The following is a 25,814-nucleotide window of genomic DNA, read 5'->3' as shown; positions in this document are numbered from 1 at the left end:
GTTTTTATTCTTCAACTTGTTAACATGGTGTATCACATCGATTGATTTGCGTATATTGAAGAATCCTTGCATCCCTGGGATAAATCCCATTTGATCATGGTGTATGATCCTTTTAATGTGTTGTTGGATTCTGTTTGCTAGTATTTTGTTGAGGATTTTTGCATCCATAATCATCAGTGATATTGGTCTGTAATTTTGTTTTTTTGTAGTATCTTTATCTGGTTTTGGTGTCAGGGTGATGGTGGCCTCATAGAATGAGTTTGGGAGCCTTCCTTCTTCCGCAATTTTTTGGAAGAGTTTGAGAAGGATGGGTGTTAGCTCTTCTCTAAATGTTTGATAGAATTCACCTGTGAAGCCATCTGGTCCTGGATTTTTGTTTGTTGGAAGATGTTTTTTTTTTTGCTGGCTGCTTGGAGTTTATTTTCTACTTGGTGCAAGGCATAGGTTAGAGGGTGCTGGAAGTCTCTCATGTGGCTTGGATAGTAAAGAGTGGAGTTCTCTAAACTTCCTCTTTGGTGTTTTGCTGTTTTGTTGTTAAAAACCCAACTGCTTCTGTTGGCTGCAGCCTGCTCACTCTCAGGGAGAGGAAGGAGGGGGCGCTCTGATCAGCCTAGCACCTTGGGAGGAAGCCTGGCAGCTGGTAGTGGCCACTCAGGACGGGGGCCTGTAGTTGGTTTGGCCAGGCTGGCCGCCAGGCTGCTGCTTCCCCATGGCTTCCTGAGCCAGGTCACAGGTGATCATGCCAGTGGAGGCCTGAGCTGGTTCTGAGTGCTCTGGGGACTCTAACACTGTGGCCATGAATGGGAGAGTGGACTTCCCAAAAAAGAAGCTAGCCCACCAGTGTCCCGGGTCAGCTCTGGGGAGACCGGGGTGGTGGGGGATGCCTTCCCCAGGGTACTCGGCACTTCCACAGGAGCTGTTACTGGAAGTGGAGCCCAGGCGGTGCTGGTAGTAGTTGTGGGTGGCCATGCACGAGCTGCTGGAGGGGATGGCTGCCATGCTCTTGCTTGTGGGCTGGTGGAAACCTCGGCGGTGACCCCGCATGGGCCTCGGTGCTCGATCACAGACGGCGGGGACTGGGGTGCTAGGTCACTGAGCCCATCTGCGCAGAAGACCGTGGCCAATGGCTCCGCGACCCAGATGTGCGGGGGCCTGTTAGATTTTTTTTTTGAAAGATTTTTAATCACAGTTTCAATTTCATTACTTGTGATTGGTCTGTTCATATTTTCAATTTCTTCCTGGTTCAGTCTTGGAAGGTTATACCTTGCTAAGAATTTGTCCATTTCTTCCAGGTTGTCCATTTTATTGGCATAGAGTTGCTTGTAGTAGTCTCTTAGGATGCTTTGTATTTCTGCGGTGTCTGTTGTAACTTCTTTTTCATTTCTAATTGTATTGATTTGAGATTCCCTCTTTTTCTTGATGAGTCTGGCTAATGGTTTATCAATTTTGTTTAACTTCTCATAAAACTCAGCTTTTAGTTTTATTGATCTTTGCTATTGTTTTCTAGTTTGTATTTCATTTATTTCTGCTCTGATCTTTATGATTTCTTTCCTTCTGCTAACTTTGGGTTGTTTGTTCTTTCTCTAGTTCCTTTACGTGTAAGGTTAGATTGTTTATTTGAGTTTTTTCTTGAGGTAGGCTTGTATAGCTATAAACTTCCCTCTTAGAACTGCTTTTGCTGCATCCAATAGGTTTTGGGTCGTCGTGTTTTCATTGTCATTTGTCTCTAGGTATTTTTTGATTTCCTCTTTGACTTCTTCAGTGATCTCTTGGTTATTTAGTAATGTATTGTTTAGACTCCATGTGTTTGTTTTTTTTACTTTTTTTTCCCTGTAATTCATTTCTAATATCATAGCATTGTGGTCAGAAAAGATGCTTGGTATGATTTCAATTTTCTTAAATTCACTGAGGCTTGATTTGTGACTGAAGATGTGATCTATCCTGGAGAATGTTCCATGAGCGCTTGAGAAAAATGTGTATTCTGTTGTTTTTGGATGGAATGTCCTATAAATATCAACTAAATCTATCTGGTCTATTGTATCAATTAAAGCTTCTGTTTCCTTATTTATTTTCATTTTGGGTGATCTGTCCATTGGTGTAAATGAGGTGTTAAAGTCCCCCACTATTATTGTGTTACTGTCGATTTCCTCTTTTATAGCTGTTAGCAGCTGCCTTATGTATTGAGGTGCTCCTATGTTGGGTGCATATATATTTATAATTGTTATATCTTCTTCTTGGATTGATCCCTTGATCATTATGTAGTGTCCTTCCTTGTCTCTTGTAACATTCTTTATTTTAAAGTCTATTTTATCTCATATGAGTATTGCTACTCCAGCTTTCTTTTGATTTCCATTGGCATGAAATATCTTTATCCATCCCCTCACTTTCAGTCTGTATGTGTCCCTAGGTCTGAAGTGGGTCTCTTGTAGACAGCATATATATGGGTCTTGTTTTTGTATCCATTCAGCAAGCCTGTGTCTTTTGGTTGGAGCATTTAATCCATTCACGTTTAAGATAAGTATCTATATGCATGTTCCTATGACCATTTTCTTAACTGTTTTGGGTTTGCTTTTGTAGGTCCTTTTCTTCTCTTGTGTTTCCCACTTAGAGAAGTTCCTTTAGCATTTGATGTAGAGCTGGTTTGGTGGTGCTGAATTCTCTTAGCTTTTGCTTTTCTGTAAAGCTGTTCATTTCTCCATCGAATCTGAATGAGATCCTTGCTGGGTAGAGTAATCTTGGTTGTAGGTTGTTCCCTTTCATCACTTTAAGTATATCATGCCACTCCCTTCTGGCTTGTAGAGTTTCTGCTGAGAAATCAGCTGTTAACCTTATGGGAGTTCCCTTGTATGTTATTTGTCATTTTTCCCTTGCTGCTTTCAATAATTTTTCTTTGTCTTTAATTTTTGCCGATTTGATTACTATATGTCTCAGCATGTTTCTCCTTGTGTTTATCCTGTATGAGACTCGCTGTGCTTCCTGGACTTGGGTGGCTATTTCCTTTCCCATGTTAGGGAAGTTTTCAACTCTAATCTCTTCAAATATTTTCTCGGGTCCTTTCTCTCTCTCTTCTCCTCCTGGGACCTCTATAATGCGAATGTTGTTGCATTTAATGTTGTCCCAGAGGTCTCTTAGGCTGTCTTCATTTCTTTTCATTCTTTTCTTTTTATTCTGTTCCACAGCAGTGAATTCCACCATTCTGTCTTCCAGGTCACGTATCTGTTCTTCTGCCTCAGTTATTCTGCTATTGATTCCTTCTAGTATAGTTTTCATTTCAGTTAATGTATTATTCATACCTGTTTGTTTGTTCTTTACTTCTTCTAGGTCTTTGTTAAACATTTCTTGCATCTTCTCGATCTTTGCCTCCATTGTTTTTCCGTGGTCCTGGATCATCTTCACTATCATTATTCTGAGTTCTTTTTCTGGAAGGTTGCCTATCTCTACTTCATTTAGCTGTTTTTCTGGGGTTTTATCTTGTTCCTTCATCTGGTACATAGCCCTCTGCCTTTTCATCTTGTCTATCTTTCTGTGAATGTGGTTTTTGTTCGCAGGCTGCAGGATTGTAGTTCTTCTTGCTTCTGCTGTCTGCCCTCTAGTGGATGATGAGAGCAGGCACTCTTGACTAATTCCCAAATTTATAGGGAAAATTTTCAACATTTCATCCTTGTGTATGGTATTTGCTCTAGGATATTTGGACCTACATAATTTGATATCTTTAAAAGATTATGAAATTTTCATTTAATTTATAGCATGCTAAGCATTTTTATCATGAAAGAATATTAGATTTTTCAAATACTTTTTTCCATGTATTAAGATCATTGTATAGTTTTTCTCCTTCATTCTGTTGATATGGTGATTAATATTGATGAAGTTTTCAAATGCTTAACTATATTTATATTACTGCAGTGATCCCAAAGGGTTGTGATCCATTGTCCTCTTTTATGTATTAAAAGAGAACACTTTGCTAATATTTTCTTTAGAATTTTTTGTATCTATATTTGTGAAAGAGATTGGTATGATTTTTTTAAAAATCTCCTTGTCAGGTTTTGATGTCAAAGTAATGCTTGCCTTATATAATGTTTGGAAGTTTCCCTCTTTTCCTTTTCTCTGGGAGAATGTGTATATGATTAGTAGCATTCACTTATGAGACCATGTGGCCTGGAATTTTTGTGAGAATTTTTAAATTACAGATACAAGTTACCTAAAATATATTAGACTGACTTCTAAGTTGAAAAAAAAAAGCAGACTTAGATGGAACTAACTTAATTAGTAAAGTATCCCATAAAACAAGAGTGAAGAAACTGAGAGAAAGAGGAAAGCAATGCAGATTTGCATAATCAAACTGTTAATTACTCTGAGAACTGAGGGTTTTTGATTCCCTCGAACCTGGTAAGTAGGTGTGAAGAATGCATCTCAGAACTGTCTGCCTTAGTCCTGGAAATGAGAAATGTTCCTTATTAGCTCTTCTGCAACATTGGTCAAGGGTTGCTCCATGAGATGTTAACTTCCTCAAACTTGCACTTCTGAGTTGTAATATATTTAGGAGCCTATAAAAAGATCAACCAAGTGGAGGTGAGGCAGGCCAGAAGAGTTTAAAACAAACAATTTTTAGATTTTTCTATCTTGTGTCCATTTTGCTATAGTACAACCAAAAGAACAAACTTTTGGTATTGTTAATTTTCTGTTATCTGTTCATATGGCATTTCATTAATTTCAGCTTTTACTTTTATTATTGTCTCCTTTCCATTTCATCGTGTTTAATTTTCATTTTTCTCATTTTTTGACACGGATAATTAGATCTGATTTTTGGTTCTTTTTGTTCTCATTCAGTAAAGGGTATAAAATTCCCTCTAATCCTCCATTAGTGTTGACCCTTCTATTTTAATGTGTTTGTTTTAACCATCATACTTTTCAAAATACTTTCTATTTTCCATTATGATTTCCTTGTTGACTGATGACTTTTTATTTCAGGGTGTATAACTTAATTTACAGTGTTTTGGGTACTTCCTAGTTATATTTTGCTTCTGGGTTCAACTTTATACCATTTTGGTAAGATAACATACTCTATGTAATTTATTTAACATCTGTTGAGGCCCAGCATTTGGCCAATTTTGGTAAATGTTCCAGTGCTCTTGAAAAAGAGTATGCATTCTGCAGTTGCTTGGTGTAATGTCTTATATATGTCAATTAGGTCAATGTGATTAATTTTGATCCTCAAATCTTTTATATTCTTAATAATTTTTTTGTCTATTTGATCCCTCAATTCTAGAAATAAAGAAGTGTTAAGTTTTCCAGTATGACTCTGGGTTTGTCTCCTCTTTATAATCTACATCAATTTGTCTGCATTTTAAAATTAAAACTGTTATTAGGCACATAAAATTTTAAGACCCTTCTGCCATTATCACATATCCCTCTTTATCACTATTTTTTTTGGTTAAAGTCTACTTTTATATGATATTAATGTAGCTATATCATCTTTTTTTGGTTGATATTTGCATGTTTTTTACTTTCAATATTCCTATATTTTTGTATTTAAAGTGTGTCTATTGTAAGCAGCATATGACTGAATTTAAAAAATCTGACGATCTTTGTCTTTTATTTGAAATATATATTTGCATTTATTGTAGTTACTAGTATGTTTGTGTTTAAATCTAATATCTTACTATATTTTTGCTGTTTGATCCATTTGATTTGTATTCTGTTTTACCTCCATTATCTTTTTTTGCATTAACCTTAGATATCAGTTATTTCCTCTACTATCATGATTTTTTAACTTCCTTTAACAACCTTTAATGATTATACAAGAGATTATATGTCATATCCCTGATTTATTCCAATTTAATATATAAATAGGTAATTTTATCACTTCTCAGACAAAGACACAAACATTTTACTCCCATTTGTCCCTTTCCCCTTCTTAAAAATTATTTTGTGTATTTAAAATTTTTAATAATCACTAGGGAGCCGAAATAAGCTATTCCTAGTTTGCTTTACTTGAATTTCTGAATCTCAAAATTGTGATATAATAAGTTGTTTTTGAGTTTCGTTTCATTTGGTTTTTTTAATGCATCAATATCTAACTAGCACAGTTTTTGATATCAAAAGTGGCATGATGCCATAGCAGAAATCTGAAGCATGGGACATTGAGTTTGAGACTCAGCAATAAGGAGGAGCTGGAAGGGCCTCCAGGAGACTTAGTGAATGCTGGAAGGTCCTCAAGGAATTTCTTTGTGAATCTGAATGCAGTGTGAAAATTGTTATCACTAATAAGACATATGGGATCATGACAAAAATGTCCATACCCTTTGTTCTATTGATGTCTGCAAGGACTACATTACAATTTCATTTAATTAACTGATACTTATGAAACTGAACTTATTTTTAGTATCAAATCAGAATGTACATTAGGCCTTGATCAGTATGAAGAAAATATAATCCTAAATTGTCCATTAGCTCTATGGTATAATTTCAAGTTTGTCAATAATTTGTTCAAACTTATAATTATTAACATTATATCTCATTCAAATTTCTACCTTTTAGTTTTCCCTTAAAGAATTGAGACCTTATAATAGCATGAAGTTAATAAAAATAATGAAAGAGGTTACTGAAATAACTGGCTCTTTAAAATCACTTTTATATATATTTCATACTTTAGAAATGTTCCATCTTAGAAAATGGAACTTGAAACTCCTCTTAAATTAGACAAACATTTTAAAATTGTTCTTTTGCAAGCACAATTTGAACACTTTTAAATTTTTTACTGACATTGGTTTCCTTTTAAGAACTGAATAGATTCAGGTAAATACATTAAGAAGATAATAAAAACACAGACAATCGCTTCACTGACTCCTCACTGTACAGTGGAAAAGTAGTGTCTTGATAAATAAGATAAAAGTAAACAAAATTATAAAAGCAATAGAATTATTTTTAAAAAGTGAAGAAGAAAGTATTGCTTCAAAAGAAAAGGGATTTTAAGTGCGGAGTCTATCAAAAATTTTAGATGTTTAGGAAAGGAATTGTGCTTTAAAAAATTAGGTACCTTCCACTATCTAAATAAATTTTATATTTTTCTCTGTTGAATAACTAAATGGTAAGGCAACTTTCTGACCTTTTCCCACTCCTTAAGTTTCACTTGTTTAGTGACTGTGAAGCAGAAATTTTAATTAAGCTAATCAAAGGGCAGTTTGTGATGATGAATTTTGTTTACCGAAAAACTAGTGAAGCTGCACTGGTCAGAAAATGAATCGCTGTCTAGAAAAAAATTAGTCAATAGGACAGATTTCTCTGTCGACAATATGCAGAACATCTTTCAATAATTAAAGCTTCTTTCCATTTCAGAAGATTTTACATTTCTGCCATCTGTTTGGAGTAGACATAATGTTGATGTCTAATCAGCTCATGCACAGCTTTTTTCACTTGTAGATTTCTCTGAGTCATAAAGTGTCTTTAGTTAACAGATAACTGATTCACTGACTGTTCAGACATTAGGCTACGGGAGCACTTCTCAGAAGAGACTTTGGCAACTTTTGATAGTCATAATTGCTGTTAGCCAAATCGTCCCATTTCCCCCCACTGCCCCACCTTTCAGGCCCATAGTAGGATTGCACTCCTGGCTCTTACCAAGTTGGGAATAGCTTGGTGCCTAGTTTTGACCAATGAGTCATAAGCATTTAATTGCTGAAGCCAGAACTTAGTATTTACTTACAAAAACATGGACTCTTAGAGCCTTCCCCTTTTCTCTGACATATAAGCCAATATCACATACGTAGGCAGCCACTCCATCATCCTGAGTTCCTGAGTGATTGCAATAAGCAAGGTCCATGATAGACGTAGAGTATAAACAGGAAGTAAATTTTTGTTGCTTTATGCCTCTCAGATACTAGGGGTTGTTTGTTACTGCAGTAAACCTCAGCTTTAGCCCACATCCCCCATGATTTTCAAACTGAGTTTCTCTCTCTAAGAGTATAGTACTGTGTTTTGCAAAGACACAGTAACATACTGTTTTTTTGTGTGTGTGTGTGTGGTATGCGGGCCTCTCAGTGTTGTGGCCTCTCCCGTTGCGGAGCACAGGCTCCGGACGCGCAGACTCAGCGGCCATGGCTCACAGGCCCAGCCGCTCCGCGGCATGTGGAATCTTCCCAGACCGGGGCACGAACCCGTGTCCCCTGCATCGGCAGGCGGACTCTCAACCACTGTGCCACCAGGAAGCCCGTAACATACTGTTTTGATGGAGAGATATTTTATGCCAAGGGCTCCAATTTCAGGTGAATTTACTGTCCAAAAAGCATCTATATATTTTTACTGACATTTCTTCAGCTTCTTGTTTCCTTGCACCAAGAACAAGTTAAATTTTTGAATGACAGGCTTAGTGCAGTCTTGCTTTAAGTGTGGTCTACCATCAACAGCACCACAATTAGTGAGTTTGCTTATTAAAATCCAGATTCCCCCAAACCTACAACAGATTTATTGAATCTGAGTCACAGGAGAGTTAAAACTGTACAGAAAATCAGCATTTTAAACAAGTTCTCCAGCTGTTTCTGGCATATATCAATGTTTGAGAATCACAGCATTACAGAACATTTTTTATACAAAAAAAGATCACATTTATCTAGAGCACTAAAGTATCAACCAACTCATGTATAACTTTTAGTATTAAGAGGACTGGTGAGTGATTAACTTATAAAATTGGGTTAATAAATAATATTTTAGATGCCAAATGCTCTATTAATCTTTTTTGTTGGGTTTTTTTTTTTTTCGGTACGCGGGCCTCTCACTGTTGTGGCCTCTCCCGTTACGGAGCACAGGCTCCGGACGCGCAGGCTCAGTGGCCACAGCTCACGGGCCCAGCCACTCCGCGGCATGTGGGATCTTCCCGGACCAGGGTACGAACCCGTGTCCCCTGCATCGGCAGGCGGACTCTCAACCACTGCGCCACCAGGGAAGCCCCCTATTAATCTTTTTCATATTCCTGAAAGCTGGGAATAGTTTCTGTGTCTGATTTAACTTTTTGCTTATAGGCTAATCATTAAATTGTACTCAGTGTCTTTCTGTATGCAAATAATTCAAAATGGTGACCATCAGAGTTTACAAAAACATATAGTCGATCTGTTGTAGAGTGACTATTCAGGTTTTCTTCACCTATGAGTTATCTCATTCTCAAGACAATTCTACCATTTTCTTTGTATGAGATATATCATCACCCTCCATTCTCAGAGCTATTTTAAGGACTACAGTATGACGCCTCATTCAAATTGATATTGGTCTACCGTAGCAAAGTCTGAGAAACTATCTCGTTTCTTGTAAAAATGAGGTTATGATTCTATAACTGTATTACACGTACACAAACAGAATCTACATTACTGGCACCTTGATGTCCATTGGTCTCAAAGTCATAATTATCAACTAGTATGAGATTGAGTACTAGAAATTTATTGGTGGGGAAAACAAATGTTTGTGCAGATATATTTTTGAAGTTTGGTTAGAATGTTGTGATGGACACAGATATAGTCTGTTTACATATGTTACACATTGCCATTCTAAGACATTTTAAAGAGAAGTAATCAATAACTAAGTGAATCTATTTAAGTGAATCTAGGGAAAAAAATCCTCATCAAGGATACTGCTTTTATAAATATCCCCCAAAATAACCATCCAGATGAAGTTGTCATCTACTCTTGTGTAACAACATCATAGTTAACACTATTTTTTAATCCTTGAAATAGTTATCTCACATATTCTTCATAATGACCCTATAAGATGTGTACTATTTCTGTCTGCATTTTATAGATAGGCAAACTGCATTTTATAGATAGGCAAACTGAGATTTGGAGACGTTAAGCACATTTGCCAATTAGTTTATTTTTTTACTGTTCAGCTTAGTGTGTGGTTCTTCCCTAACCAAATTGTAAACTAAAAGAATTATTCAACAGCTGGATGATCACTGATGATGTATATTGGCAGTTTTAATGTCACACTAAATACATAAAAGTTATACACTTTTTCTACACAAGCAAATTGTACAGATATATCTCAGATAAAAATAAGTATAGAAACGTAACTCTAGCCAGTCTTATAAGAACATTGGTCACACAGTATGAATTTATTTTTTGATGATGATAAATTTTTCTTGACATTAAAAAATATACATATAGAATTTCTGGCATGTACCAGACTATGATTATGTGCTAGATATACATCAGTGAACAGCACAGCAGTCTTTCCCTCAATGATTTTGTATTCTAAGGGGACAGTGATCAGCGAAGGCAGACATCAATATTCAACATAACTAATAATATCTATTGCATGTTACAAAATGATAAAACTATGAAAAAGAAGAAAAGCAGAGTGGAGTATACTGAATTAGGAATACTGTGGGTGAGTGGTGAGTGTTCCAGAAAATACCACTGACAGTGAACATTGAGCAAAGACTTGACACAGGCAAGGAGGAATTAGTTCTACAAAAATGTTAACTATTTGGTCCTGTCAAAATTAATAAGGCTTATTTAAAGATATTTAAGGAGTACCATCTATTTCACCAATTCTCACATGCATTTCCCCCACAATTTAACCTCTCTAAAATGAGTACATATTACCAAAGTTTGTGGCTTGCAAGATTACAGTTCCTAACAGGCAAGGGCCTAACATAACTTGGTTGCGTGAAAAATTCGGTTGACACTTTGTGACAAGATTAAGAAAGAGTCATTGTGAAAGTATCCTAGATTCCCTAAAGTATAGGTATATGAATCTAATTCGTGTGAATTGATACCATAGCACAGAAGTAAAAAGTAAAAAAGCAGTAAAAAGTAAAGAAGCTTTGAAGCTAGATCTAAGGGTTTAAATTCTAGCTCGACCATTGATTTGTTTCGTGATTACTGCCAAGTTCTTTAATGTCTCTGTACCTATTTGCCTATTAATGGAATGCAAAATGTTTTCACTTTTTAAGTGTTTCCAGGAAACAATGCTCCCAACATGACTTGAACAGTAATGGATAACTGTATTAGGACAGGCTGCATTATTTCTTAATCACAAGGTGCAATTTCTCTGACAACTCATAAAACAGAGTAAAAAATAAAAGTCTCATAGAGAGGTGTTACTACTCCTAGTGATTTCTGTCTCCTTCCTTACACTGTTTTCTCCAAATAACCAGGAAACAGGTAGAATTTTGTTGCCCACATAAAGTGTCATGAATTATATTCATAAAACAGTGCAAGTACTGTCTGTATATTCAGTCTATTTCAGTCTATGAAAATCTGATTTGAAAATTATCAACTTGCAAACTGAGATATACTTAACTTTTTAAAGGATGCATCACAAATTTTCTTTAAGTAAATAATTTTCTCCTTCAACATTTAAATCAGAATTCATTTTCTCTCATGATTCCACCTCAACCGTTTTTTCAGGTACCTGTTCACAGACATAAGGATTTTATCAACAATATAGATTTCCTCAGCTATGACACGGAGATACACAACTTACAGGTGATCAAGTTAAGAGCTGCCCTAGAGCTGAGTTCTGTGTTGTACACCCCTCACTAATAATAACAACAGAAAATAAACACCGACCTTAGATGTGGCACGCTCAGACCCAGGGTATGACGTTAGACGGGCGACGTGACAGATGACGTCAGACGTGCGGATCTGACAGACGACGTCCGACGTGACGACCTGACGGAGGACGTCGGACATGCGCACTTGACAGACAAGTGGGCCGCGCGCCTTCCGGGGTGACTGCGGGAGCGTAGACCGGAGAGGCGAGCTGGGGCAGCAGAGCAGAGACGCGCTGGCAGATATGCTGTAAGCGTCGTGGTCTCAGGAGCCTACCCCACTGCGCTCTGTCCGGAATAAGGTGAGGGTACATGTATGGGCTGCAGGAGCCACTGAAAGCTGTCAGAACCACGGAGGGTGGGGGAAGGCTGCGAAAGGAAACCTAAAGAGCCGCTTTCTTTTGGAAGCTACCAGCCATTTCGGGTCTTTTTTTTTTTTTTTTCTGCGGTACGCGGGCCTCCCACTGCCGCGGCCTCTCCCTTTGCGGAGCAACAGGCTCCAGACGCGCAGGCCCAGCAGCCATGGCTCACGGGCCAAGCCGCTCCGCGGCATGTGGGATCCTCCCGGACCGGGGCACGAACCCGTGTTCCCTGAATCGGCAGGCGGACTCTCAACCACTGCGCCACAAGGGAAGCCCCATTTCAGGTCTTTGAGAGCTGAGGAGGGTTAAAGTATAAGCCACAGAGGGAAGGAGGGAGGGAGGGATGGAGGGAAAAGGACATACTATAAACAAAAGAAGGATAAAGAGCACACAGCAACTGAGTAGTGGTTGGTGCCGTTTAACTGAAATGCAGAGAGTGGAGGAGGAACAGTTTTGAGGGTAAAGAGTTTGGATTTGGACATGTTATATTTCAGAAGTAAGGAGTGATATTAAAATAATTAACAGCTGAGGGGCTTCCCTGGTGGCGCAGTGGTTGGGAGTCCGCCTGCCGATGCAGGGGACATGGGTTCGTGCCCCGGTCCGGGAAGATCCCACATGCCGCGGAGTGGCTAGGCCCGTGAGCCACGGCCGCTGAGCCTGTGCATCCGGAGCCTGTGCTCTGCAACGGGAGAGGCCACAACAGTGAGAGACCCGCGTACTGAAAATAATAATAATAAAATAATAATTAACAGTTGATATTCTCATAGGAACCTGTTGAAGAGGTATTTTTCTAAACAGAACAAATATGATTCAGTGTACGTAATTGACGTGTACCGGTGCTGGAGTTTCCTACTGGAAATCTTGGTGTTGTAAGTGAGTAGGCACTATGTTGTATGAGTGAGAAACTCAGAAAAGAGATCAGGACTGAAACAACAAAAATATGTGTGGGTCTTTGGAAGGAAACCACTGCTTTGCCAACATGGAGGTCCCTGGTGACTTTGACAAGAGTAGTTTCAATAGTGAACTGGAGTTTAGGCACTTGGCTGAAGAAGGTAAAGGGGAGTACAAGAGATAAGAGTGCAGAGGCAGTCACGTTAGGCAATTTGATCAAGAAGAGTTAAGAATTGGGGTGGTAGCTGGAGAGAGATGAGGGATCAAAAAGAGTGTTATTTTTTAAGATGGCAGATACTGAGGTATATTTGTACTCTGGTAGGACCTATCAAGTGCAGAGGGAGAAGCCGATGGTGTAACAGAGGAGAGAGTTACGGGGGAAGTGCTTTTGAGTAGGCAGGAGGAGGTGAGAGGCAGGGCACAAGTGAGGGATTGGATTCTGGTAGGGGAAGGTACACATCAAAATTGCACCAAGAGGGAAGGCAGAGGGCATGGGTGCAGAGGTAGGTAGGTTTGAAGATTAGGTGGTGAGAAGCTGAGAAAACTATTGTCTATTTGTTTGCTCCATGAAATATGAGTCTAGGTAATGAGCTGAGAATGAGAGAAGAGAGGAGTTATGGGAAGCTTGAAAAGGGAAGCAGAAGTGTGAAAGCATTATTTTTGAGAATGGAATGAAGTTTACCAGGGAAGCTTGGTGGTGCAATCTGAGATCTTAAGACTTGAACTTACAGTGAAACCAGTTAGCCCAGTGTGTGCTTTTCCTGAAGCCACACTCAACTCTGGGGGCAGGTGCATGTTAAGTGCAGAGTTGGGTTAAATTGAGTTGGTTTTGCCCAGTAAATGCAGTGGAATGAGAAGAGGCCAGGGAGTTTGGAGAGCACTGAATCTTAGATGAACCAGAAGGAGTGAGGGCATAGGGAGGTGATGGATGGTGAGAACATGGTAGACCTGATGTTTTCACAGAGACAACAAATCAAAGAAATTTTGAACAAAGAGCACATCATGTGAAGTAAATGGTCAGAAAGTGGAATCGTTGCCAACAAGATGTGGGAATAGTTATTAAAGATGGCAAGGTCACAGGGGGTGGGGTGAAGGTAAAGGTCACTGGTGGGGATGATGTCGAGGAATGAAGACCAAGGAATGGAGACCATCTATGTTTCACTTGTAATATGTTCCAAAGAAGGCAAAAACTCATGTGTGGTGTTAGTTATCAAGATAGTGGTTATTCGGGGGACGAAGGAAGGGTGGTGACTCGAGGGTCACATGGGGAGGCTTCTGGGGGCTGGTGATACTCTGTGTTTTGATCCAGGTGCTGATTGCACAGGTGTGTTCACTCTGTGAAAATTCATCAAGCTGTTGCCTTATGAGTTGTGTACTTTCCTCTGTATTTATTATAATTCAATACAGAATTAAAAATATAAACAACAACCACAAATGAACAAAGATTATAAATCAAGTTGCATCAAAGATGCAGATCACCTTTAATAGAAACTATTATTTTCTTTTGAGGCATTTTTGGATAGAGTGCTAATGTAAAATTTGAAAGAACTTTTTCAAAAAATTAAATTAGCTGCAAATTTTAAGATGAATAAGATAATACTATAAGTGAAAATAATAAAAAAGGACTTAAAATCTTTGGGGGGAACAATTTTTAAAAGAAGATTATACTATTTGTAAATTATATTGAGCCTCACTGACTTTTCTCTATATCAGTAATATGTTTAAACAATAGACTAAAGTTCTTAAAAAAAATCTGAAGGAACTGAAAAAGATTTAGTGACAAATTATAGAGAATTATCACAGACCTTGAAATAAGAACCTATGAAGAAAAATTGCCTATTTTGGTTATGCAGCATAGACTATTTGGGAGGTAAATTCTGAATGATATTTCAACACAGTGATGATTATTCTGCTTTCTATTGGAATTTTAGTACTGATACAACAGGATTTTTATGAAAAAATAATTTTGGCACCATATATGTAAGTATATAAGAGCTAGGTCTTATATACTGGAAGAATCAACTACGGGAAATGAAATAAATCCTCTGGCAGTGTGTGATTCCCTGCCATGCAGTTCTGCTATAATCTTGGGATGCAAGCACATGCCATAACCTATAGTTGAAAATGTTCCGTGTGGCCAGTAGTTCTTCTAGATCTTAATCTGGAGTCCACAACTGAACAAAGCTGAAAGATTTCAGGTCAAATCTTTGTGTTAACACCTTTCTTGCCATCTCTGCAAGGGTTAGATGTGGAAAACATATTCAACATCTCTGAGAAGATATGTTACTCCAAGAATGTTCCTAGGTACCTAATGAAACTGTATTATGTGTGTACAGACACATAAACTCACAGACAATATTATTTGGAGATTGTCTTTAGTTCTGATTTACCTGCTTCCTTCTCTTTTGATTAAATATCAATTCCATTTTCATTTATTATATATGTTCTTCTTAATAAATGAGCATATCACTGCACTGGACCTGAATAAAATACCAATAAGGAAAAATAAAAAACAAAAGATAATAATAGATATAAAATTTACAAACACTGAGAATTTCAAAATCAGAAAGCCTATGTAGTATAAGTAAAAAAGACACCTTATTGAGGTGCTGGCTACTTGAACAAGATATTAAAGGAAATAAAAACAAAATTTGGAAAAGAGAGGAATTTCCAGACAGAGAAGAGGTCAGTGACCCATCAGTAGGAATAATCAATATTTCAATATTAGTTGATTAGGAAACTGTCAGGCAGGTAAAATGAAATTAATGGTAAATGGAGATCAAGCTAGAGATACATATTATATGTTATAACAAGATAAACATCCACCTCTTTTTTTTTTTTTCTTCAAAATCTTTTAAATGGCCAAGTATGGGTGATTTTGATAATGGTGGTGGTAACAGTGGAATGATATATTAATGATATTTGCAATTCAGGTTTGGGATTGAGAAGCAATACGTATTGCTAGGAATCTAAAGCACTAATAGTCTGACAAGTTAGAAAAATTAAGTGAATGCTGCAATGTTACAGGTTCTAGCAGTAATCTACTCCACATGACCATCTCTTCACATTTAAAACCACTTTTTATTCGCAGCTGCTAATGTATGTCTTGATATTTCCAATACTATTTAAATTGTATTTTAAAACTAAATTGTCTTTATATTTGTTATATAAGTATTTGTTAATACTTATTAATTCCATATAAAATTACCACCACATGACAAAGTAAAATGTACAATTTGTCGTGAATAGGAAATCAGAGAAATACCATATGTGCAACTAAAAATAAGAGGCTATAATCTATGAAGGCTATCTTTTCAGATAAATAAATTAATATAGTTAATTACTAATAAAGTATACTAGATTTTTCACTTGGTTCTGAAAAATATTCAAAATTATAAAATACAAACATGGCTGAAATCATTTATCATGTTTATTTTAAAAAAATACAGTTATATAATATCAAGTCTGATTCTCTACTGTGATCTCTTATATCTGTAGAATTGATTTTTAGCCAATGGGTAACGGTATTTCTGATTTTTCTGCCACCAGTCAGCAATGTGTGGTCATGCCCAGTAAGACTTAGGCCTTATTTTCCTGGCAGTGATCCCTCTACCTCAGCAAGTTACCTATTCTGTGTTCCTTTAATTTATTCAGTGAACATTTAATAGTATCAATTTGGTACCAGACACTGTTCTAGGAAGAAGGGTTTCACAGTGGACAAGTCCTTACATGTCAGTATAGAGAGACAGAAAATGAACAATTAGATGAGGTAACTTCATTTTGTGATGACTGCTGTTAAGACAGTTACCTCTTTGATAAGACTATGGAGTATTGTATTACAGATTTAATGGTCTATTAGGGTGCTACATTAAATAATATTGTGCCTTTCCAGGTGGCAGATATTTAGTTCAAAACCTGAATATTGAAAAGGAAACAGGAAAGTGAAGAGCAGGAGAATAGGAATATCCCAGAAGGAGAGACAACAGATAAAAAGGCCCAAAGCAGGAATGAACTTTGTGGATATATTTTTTTTAAATGGCTTTGAGGTTGGCCAATGGGAAAATCTTTAGAGCTATGTAAGTCTTATATGTAGGGAGAATGATTTCCTGCTGGAGCTTATCTTTCCCTGAAATTATAGGAAATTTGCTGGTACGATGATGGACAAGCAATCATTAAACAGGTTATCTTTCTCCTCCACAGTATTTTACTCACAAGTGTACACATTCTCTCTACCTCTGTCCCCCTTAGTTGCTATCATCTCCATCCTCCAGATGGAATACTTACGAGGTACAGCAGAAGATCAAAGAGACTCCTTGGTAAACCTACTGCCATATAGTGCCCTCTGTGAGAAGCAGTGAGATACTGAATGGAGCAGGTTAGTCAAATTATGTCTGGTTATAAAATTCACCTGAGAGAGGTACCACTTGTTTATCTTTTCTTTGTTCATCCCCATGAGGTATTAGAAGAAGTATAAAGACATTTTTTCTGGCCACCCAATTGCTCATGGTCATATAACTGATTTGAGGCTTCCACCAAAAGATTGACAGGGGCAGAAATATGAAGTGCATTTCAAATTGTTACACATAAAAAAAGTAAAACTTCCTAGAGTCTTCATTTAGAGGTTAGATTGGGAAAGAATGTTATTTGCATAATGAAATATTAAGAATTTATTTTTAGATTCAAACAGATTATGCTATTTTTGACCCCAATTAACAGAACTAATCAAGAATGGAATGCATTTCTTGTACATATCACACTTTACTGACAGTAAATGGCTAGTGGACATCAGTGACTGCCAGTCATATTTCTTTGGTCCTCAACAGGTCTATAACTTTTTTTTTTTCTGTGTGGTATGTTTCATAAATTGGAATTGTGCTACTAAACATGGGTAAATCTGCAGTTGTAGTGGGATTAGAGGGAGGCCAAGAGTGATCAAGTGATTGGCAGCTCTGTGAAGTCTGTTTCTTAAATTTTTTTGTCAGTTGATTAAGCGATGATTAAATGCTTCACACAAGCTATGCATTAAAGAGACTGACTTATAAACTAAAGCCCAATAATTCAATACTGATGTGAAAAGTACAATTTGGGGGATAAAAGTATTTGTCTCCTCTATTTAGGACTGTTTTTGACAGTGTCAAGGTTCCATGTTTGAGGAACAAGGACGCAGAAGTGAAGAGTTTTGAAATTGTTTGAATTAATTATTTCATCTGAATGTGACAGCACTCAGAGAATTATTTATTTTCTTCCTTAATATCCATCTTTCTAGTTACAAGGACACATGAATTAATCAGTGCCCATCATACTCAGACTATCCTGGACTAAACTTGAAAAGAAATATAAACAGATGTGCAAAAAAAGAGTCAAGATATATCTTCCATCATCTGTAACTCTTCTCCTTAATGCAATTAACTTATATATTTAATGTATGGAGGATCACTATGTAATTTTATCTTTACTTATTATATTTGCTAAAAATGTTAAATACTTGTTATTAAGGATCAAAGTCCATCCATAAACTACTCAAATTCTTCATACTTACATTTTATCATGTAATTAATCATGTATTACTAATAATAAATCCTATATATTGAAAATATATAGGTATTTATACTATCTGCCCCTGAATCTAATTTTAGTGATAGAAAAATTAGTGGCGAAATATAGATAATATCAATGTCATAATTTAAAATCTTCTTTAATGCATTTATGAGGGTGTATAGAGATACAAACACATGTCTAACATATGGAATTATGAATCTAGGAAACAGAATACATGATATCAATATTATTTTCAAATATATTTGAAATATAAGATTTAACATGTAGAATTTAGCAAAGTGAATTTCAATAAATTAAAAATATTTAATATTACATATTTGCTGGCAAGCAACAATAAAAAGAAATGAAGTAAATATACAGAGTTTATTTTCCTTTGGGAATTAAAGAATATATTTCGACATCTTCAGTTAAAGAGGAAAAAATAGAAAAAAGAAACTATTTAAGATTGAATTGCAGTGTATTGAATAACAAAATGTATATACTGGCCCAATGCAGTTCTTAGAGAACTATATATATATATATATATATATATATATATATATATTATTTTTTGACATCTTTTTTGGAGTATGATTGCTTTACAATCGTGTGTTAGGTTCTGCTTTATAACAAAGTGAGTCAGCTGTGCATATACATATATCCCCATATCTCCTCCCACTTGCTTCTCCCTCCCACCCTCCCTACCCCACCCCTCTAGGTGATCACAAAGCACTGAGCTGATTTCCCTGTGCTATGCAGCTGCTTCCCACTAGCTATCTATTTTACATTTGGTAGTATATATAAGTCTATGCCACTCTCTCACTTCGTACCCTTCCCCATCCCTGCGTCCTTAAGTCCATTCTCTATGCCTGCGTCTTTATTCCTGTCCTGCCCCTAGGTTCTTCAGAACCATTTTTGTTTTTGTTTTTCTTTTTTTAGATTCCATATATATGTGTTAGCATACGGTATTTGTTTTTCTTTTTGTGAACTACTTCACTCTATATGACAGAGTCTAGGTCCATCCACCTCACTATAAATAACTCAATTTCGTTTCTTTTTATGGCTGATTAATATTCCATTGTATATATGTGCCACATCTTTTTTTTTTAACATCTTTATTGGGATATAATTGCTTTACAATGGTGTGTTAATTTCTGCTTTATAACAAAGTGAATCAGTTATACATATACATATGTTCCCATGAGTGCCACATCTTCTTTATCCATTCATCTGTCGATGGACACTTAGGTTGCTTCCATGTCCTGGCTATTGTAAATAGAGCTGCAGTGAACATTGTGGTATATGGCTCTTTTTGAATTATGGTTTTCTCAGGGTATATGCCCAGTAGTGGGATTGCTGGGTCATGTGGTAGTTCTATTTTTAGTTTATTGAGAAACCTCCATACTGTTCTCCATAGTGGCTGTATCAATTTACATTCCCACCAACAGTGCAAGAGGGTACCCTTTTCTCCACACCCTCTCCAGCATTTATTGTTTGTAGATTTTTTGATGATGGCTATTCTACCTGGTGTGAGGTGATACCTCATTGTAGTTTTGATGTGCATTTCTCTAATGATTAGTGATGTTGAGCATTCTTTCATGTGTTTGTTGGCAATCTGTATATCTTCTTTGGAGAAATGTCTATTTAGTTCTTCTGTCCAGTTTTGGATTAGGTTGTTTGTTATTTTGATATTGAGCTGCATGAGCTGCTTGTAAATTTTGGAGATTAATTCTTTGTCTTTTGATTCATTTGTAAATATATACTCCCATTCTGAGGGTTGTCTTTTTGTCTTGTTTATGGTTTCCTTTCCTGTGCAAAAGCTTTTACGTTTCATTAAGTCCCATTTGTTTATTTTTGTTTTTATTTCCCTTTCTCTAGGAGATAGGTCAAAAAGGATCTTACTGTGATTTATGTCACGGAGTGTTCTGCCTGTGTTTTCCTCCAAGAGTTTTATAGTGTCTGGCTTACATTTAGGTCTTTAATCCATTTTGAGTTCATTTTTGTGTATGATGTTAGGGAGTGTTCTAATTTCATTCTTTTACATGTAGCTGTCCAGTTTTCCCAGCACCACTTTTTGAAGAGGCTGTCTTTTGTCCATTGTATATTCTTGCGTCCTTTATCAAAGATAAGGTGACCATATGTGCATGGGTTTATCTCTGGGCTTTCTATCCTCTTCCATTGATCTATCTTTCTGTTTTTGTGCCAGTACCATACTGTCTTGATTACTGTAGCTTTGTAGTATAGTCTGAAGTCAGGGAGCCTGATTCCTCCAGCTCCATTTTTCTTTCTCAAGATTGCTTTGGCTATTCAGGGTCTTTTGTGTTTCCATACAAATTGTGATTTTTTTTTGTTCTAGTTCTGTGAAAAATGCCATTGGTAGTTTGATAGGGATTGCATTGAATCTGTAGATTGCTTTGGGTAGTATACTCATTTTCATAATGTTGATTCTTCCAATCCAAGAGCATAGTATATATTTCCATCTGTTTGTATCATCTTTAATTTCTTTCATCAGTGTCTTATAGTCTTCTGCATACAGGTCTTTTGTCTCCTTAGGTAGATTTATTCCTAGGTATTTTATTCTTTTTGTTGCAGTGGTAAATGGGAGTGTTTCCTTAATTTCTCTTTCAGATTTTTCATCATTGGTGTATAGGAATGCAAGAGATTTCTGTGCATTAATTTTTTATCCTGCTACTTTACCAAATTTGTTGATTAGCTCTAGTAGTTTTCTGGTAGCATATTTAGGATTCTCTGTGTGCAGTATCATGTCATCTGTAAACAGTGACACCTTTACTTCTTCCTTTCTGATTTGGATTCCTTTTATTTCTTTTTCTTCCCTTACTGCTGTAGCTAAAACTTCCAAAATTGTGTTGAATACTAATGGTGAGAGTGGACCACCTTGTCTTGTTCTTGATCTTAGTGGAAATGGTTTCAATTTTTCACCATTGAGAACAATGTTGGCTGTGGGTTTGTCATATATGGCCTTTATTATGTTGAGGTAAGGTCTCTCTATGCCTACTTTCTGGAGGGCTTTTATCATATGAATTTTGTCAAAGCTTTTTCTGCATCTATTGAGATGATCATATGGTTTTTCTCCTTCAATTTGTTAATATGGTTTATCACATTGATTGATTTGCAAATATTGAAGAATCCTTGCATTCCTGGGATAAACCCCACTTGATCATGGTGTATGATCCTTTTAATGTGGTGTTGGATTCTGTTTGCTAGTATTTTTTGAGGATATTTGCATCTGTAAAACAGTGTATATTCTTAAATTCAAAAAGCTTGAAATTAATAATGAAAATTTTAAAACAAACTAAAAAAGACTAGAAGGAAGATAATAAAAAGATAAAGATAACTGATAAAAATTACACAGTTGGTTGATAAAACACAATGATTGATAATATTATATAAACTGTCATAGACATACACAATTTTGCATGATATATTATTTTAGAAGGTTATCATTCCCTAATACCAAACCGACAAGCACAGAACAAGAGAAATGTAGACTAATATCATTTCTGAATATAAAAACAAAAATCATATGTGATTTAATATCTCTCCTTATATATCACATCGTTATTTTCCTTGGGCCATCCAGTTAGCCAGACATGTTCCTCTCATAGCAGAAGCATAAATAGAAGCACATGAGGACAAGTGAAAACAATACATCTTAAGGTTCAGGCTCCTGAGAGGTACAGTGAGTTACACGCACCTGCTGTTGATCAGAATTAGTCACATGCCCAGCCCAAAGTCAAGAGGTGTGGAAATACATTTCTTCTGTAATAAAGCAATGGAAAGAGTGTAGATGTATGGATGTAGATGTATGTAGATGTATGAAATATATTACTTGCATAATAATAATAAGGAAATAAGGAAAGTCATGGATGACAGTAGCAATGGAAAGATCATGCTAATTAATTCCATTAGCCACAGAGCCTCATCATTAGAAAATCATCTACATTAAGAGATGAAAGTAGAAAAGCATGTAACCAACTAGTTAAATATCCAAAAAGCATTTGTTAACATTTAACATACATTTATGATAAATTATTAACATATTAAAAATAGAACAGGAATGTTTTAACTTCATAAATGGTGCCTACCAGAAACCTACCACAAATATCCTACTTAAAGTTGAAATATTATAAACATTCCTATTAAGATAAAGAAACAGGTAAGGATGTCTTCTGCCACAGCTTTTCAACATTTTACTAGAGTTTAACCAATACCATAAAATAGAAAAAGCAAATAAGAGTTTGAGCACGATTAATGGATAGACAAACATATAACTTTGTATATTTATAAAGTGACATTTCAAGTCAGTGGGAAAAACACCATCTGTATAATAAATGGTGTGGAACAATGCACCCCAGGTCAAGTCCTTCCTGAGGTGGCTGAGATCCAATTACTGATTGATGCTGACACCAGACAGTTCTTGCAGTCCATTTCAGCTTCAGATCTCCCCAGTGGGGTCAAATGAGACTTTTGGACCTGCATTACAGCTCTGCTTCTCCCTCTGGACAATTCTGCTTACTCCCTTTCCACTGTGCAAGTTAATCCCTGATAAACATTCTGGACACAAACCTTTGCCTAAAAGTCTGTTTTTGTAAAACACAACCTTCCTCATGCCATAGACCATACTTATGCCATATCAGGGATTTTTTTTACCTCGAGGGCAAGAGAAATAAGGTACAACAGATTTACGTAATTGGGAATGGCTTAGCAAGTTAACCCCATCTTTCATAAGCTAGAAACAAGCCTGTGAAACTCGATAGAAAAGACCTGGTGCTCAATTCTTTGCTCTTCTATAAGTGCACTTCATTTTTAATTGAATTATAAAAATGTCCTTGATGGACAGAGCTTCTAATAGAAAACTGTATTAGGTAATTTGTATTTTACTTATGTCAGAATTTTTAGTTAGAATCATTTGCATTAAATAATAATCTGAATTTTTTCTTATGAAAGTCAACTTAGAGAGAAAACAGAGAACTAATTAAAACTTCAAGTAAGGAATAACTATACCATATCTAGTATTATTTTTGTTTCCTTTTTCTTTCTAGAGAGAAAGGATTCTATTTTCTGGTCTGGTCTAGAATTAAAATTTGCCTTCAATGATCTAACTTATAATTTTCTTCCACTTACTTCTCTATCTTAATAACAAGGGCTGAAGGTCAAAAATCATTCAAGAGATTGCTTTGTAAATTAGTCTGAAGAGTGTGTGACTGAGTGTACTGACTACTCTCAGGTTAGAGATTTTAATAGATTTCTTCCAAGTCTCATTAACCCTAGGAGTAAAACATCAGTATAACCTACTATCTCCTAGATTAGTTCTCACCAGTCACTAAAATATTTAATAGTCTGATACACATTCCATTTATCAGTACCTATATAATTGAGTTGTGGCAAGGGATAAATGGAAAACAACAATGACAACATCATTAAAAGCCATTACAATGGTGCTCAGTAAAAGTTAGCTTTCATTATCATAAAGTCATAAGGGAAAAGGGAGTATCTCTCTTAAAGAATGTATAAATGTCTCCATTTCAATTGTTAGCAACCATCACCAACTCCCCTCAAAAAATAAAGATTAAGACAAAGCTAGAAGAGTAAATGAGATTAAAAGAAATTTAATGCACAAAAACAAATTTTATTCAGTACTATATTGTAAATGAATATTAACAATTTTTGTCATTGAATCTTTCCGTGACTTTGTCTTAGTTTATTTGGGCTGCTATAACAAAACACCATGGACTGGATGGCTTGTAAATAGCAAACATTTAGCTCACAGTTCTGGAGGCTGAAGTCCGAAATCAGGGTGCTAGTGTGATTGGATGAGGGCCCTCTTCCAGGTCACAGACTTCTTGTATCCTCACATGGTGGAAGGGATTAGGGAGTTTTGTGGGATCTCTTTTATAAGAGCTCTAATCCCTTTCATGAAGGTTTCACCCTCATGATCTAATCATCTCCCAAAGAGCACAATTTCAATGTATAAATTTGAGGGGGGGCGGACACAGAAATTCAGTCTATAGTAGATTTCTTCTGTAAAACAAAAATGCTGAAGAGGATGATTTCTAAGGTTGCTTCCAGCATTACTGGATATACACACACTCTTTCTCTTCCTTTTTCCCTAGGAGAGTGTTAAAGAAAGTGTTAGATAAAGGAACAGGTCATTATTCTTAAGATTAAATAAGAGCCAGAACAGGAGAGATACTGAATTATTTCACTGAAATATGTGTAATTTTAATTTACAAATGTACAAAAATAAACAAACTATTGGAATAAAAATAAATGGTGCTTTTTGTTTCTAACTTACCAGAAACTGAACTCTGTCTCTTTCAATAAAAATGAAATATATTACTTGCATAATAATAATAAGGAAATAAGGAAAGTCATGGATGACAGTAGCAATGGAAATAAGCTTTTATTCACTGTTAGGACCTGTTCTTTTATTGTTGTTCTCCTCTGCATGTTGACATCTTCGTTGGAGACATGGCCATAGACAACTTTATACTAACATCCAGAAAACTCCCTTGTCAGAGAAGAAAGGGACATTTATTACCAGTTCTAGTATGAAAAAATTTGTGAGTTGGACTCCAGTGTTCCAGCAAGGGTCTTCGTGGCTAAGGGTCTTTTATCAGAGGAAGGGAAGTAATGGCAAAAAAGACCATTTAGGGAGTTATTGAGCAAGCTCTACTGTTAGATGTTTACAGTGGTTGAATAAAATATTTTTAGGAACCAGGAAAGTTAAGTGAGTAGAATGTTTATCTTTAAATAGCAAAGACTTGGGACAAAGCTCTTTTTGTTCTATCCACGATATGGCTCCTAGAGTAGGGCGTTTTGCACTTCTGTTAACTCTCACAATTCATCATTCCCAAATAACATGTCTAACTGACATACTATAAAATATGTTTGAAAAGGAAAGCTAAAGGTCTATGCATGGCTGATGGAGGGAATTGGAAACCAGGTAAACCCACCTACACGGATCATTTCACGAGTAGTAGACATAATTGCCAAGGCTCTGAGGCCAGGGCCGCAAGATAGAAGAATGAGAATGGGGGTGAAGCGATAAGACTGAAAAAGTGACTGTGGAGTGACAAATTTGTTCAGCATACAGAGTGTAATATCACCCATATATTAGCTTTTGAATTATCCTTTCTATATGTTTTGATGTCCCCTATATATTTTTCAAAGAAATGATTGTTGCCAATTACAAAGGCTGTTGGTAGTCATTTACATTTATTCATAGCTCATCTGCTAGAGGCCTAACCCACAATTTTAAGTATAATGTGAAAATGTTAAGACCACTACAGCTGTTATTCTTGTACATGTAATAGACTGTTATAAGTAATTATATATTTTACCTGCATGACTTAGTATTTTAAGATTATTTACTTTTTATGGGTGTATATTTTTAGTAACAAATAGTTATCTGTTAATTTGCTACCTTTTATCTTTGTATTTTTAGTTTTGTGCTATATGCA

At 36.1% G+C, this 25,814-nt stretch overlaps 1 protein-coding gene across 1 annotated transcript; it reads right to left on the bottom strand.

The window, feature by feature from the left end:
• Window positions 1-649: 649 nt before the first annotated feature.
• LOC132521723 (pancreatic progenitor cell differentiation and proliferation factor-like) lies at window positions 650-1,134 on the bottom strand. The gene has a single exon (XM_060151391.1). The coding sequence runs from the start codon at window positions 1,042-1,044 to the stop codon at window positions 652-654; it is 393 nt and encodes a 130-aa protein (XP_060007374.1). The 5' UTR covers window positions 1,045-1,134; the 3' UTR covers window positions 650-651.
• Window positions 1,135-25,814: the final 24,680 nt, after the last annotated feature.

The sequence above is a fragment of the Lagenorhynchus albirostris genome, chromosome 6 (assembly GCF_949774975.1).
Source record: "Lagenorhynchus albirostris chromosome 6, mLagAlb1.1, whole genome shotgun sequence".
NCBI classification, from domain to species: Eukaryota; Metazoa; Chordata; class Mammalia; order Artiodactyla; family Delphinidae; genus Lagenorhynchus; species Lagenorhynchus albirostris.
The sequence above is the reverse complement of the archived record's forward strand: the minus strand, read 5'-3'. Positions and strand labels throughout refer to the sequence as shown.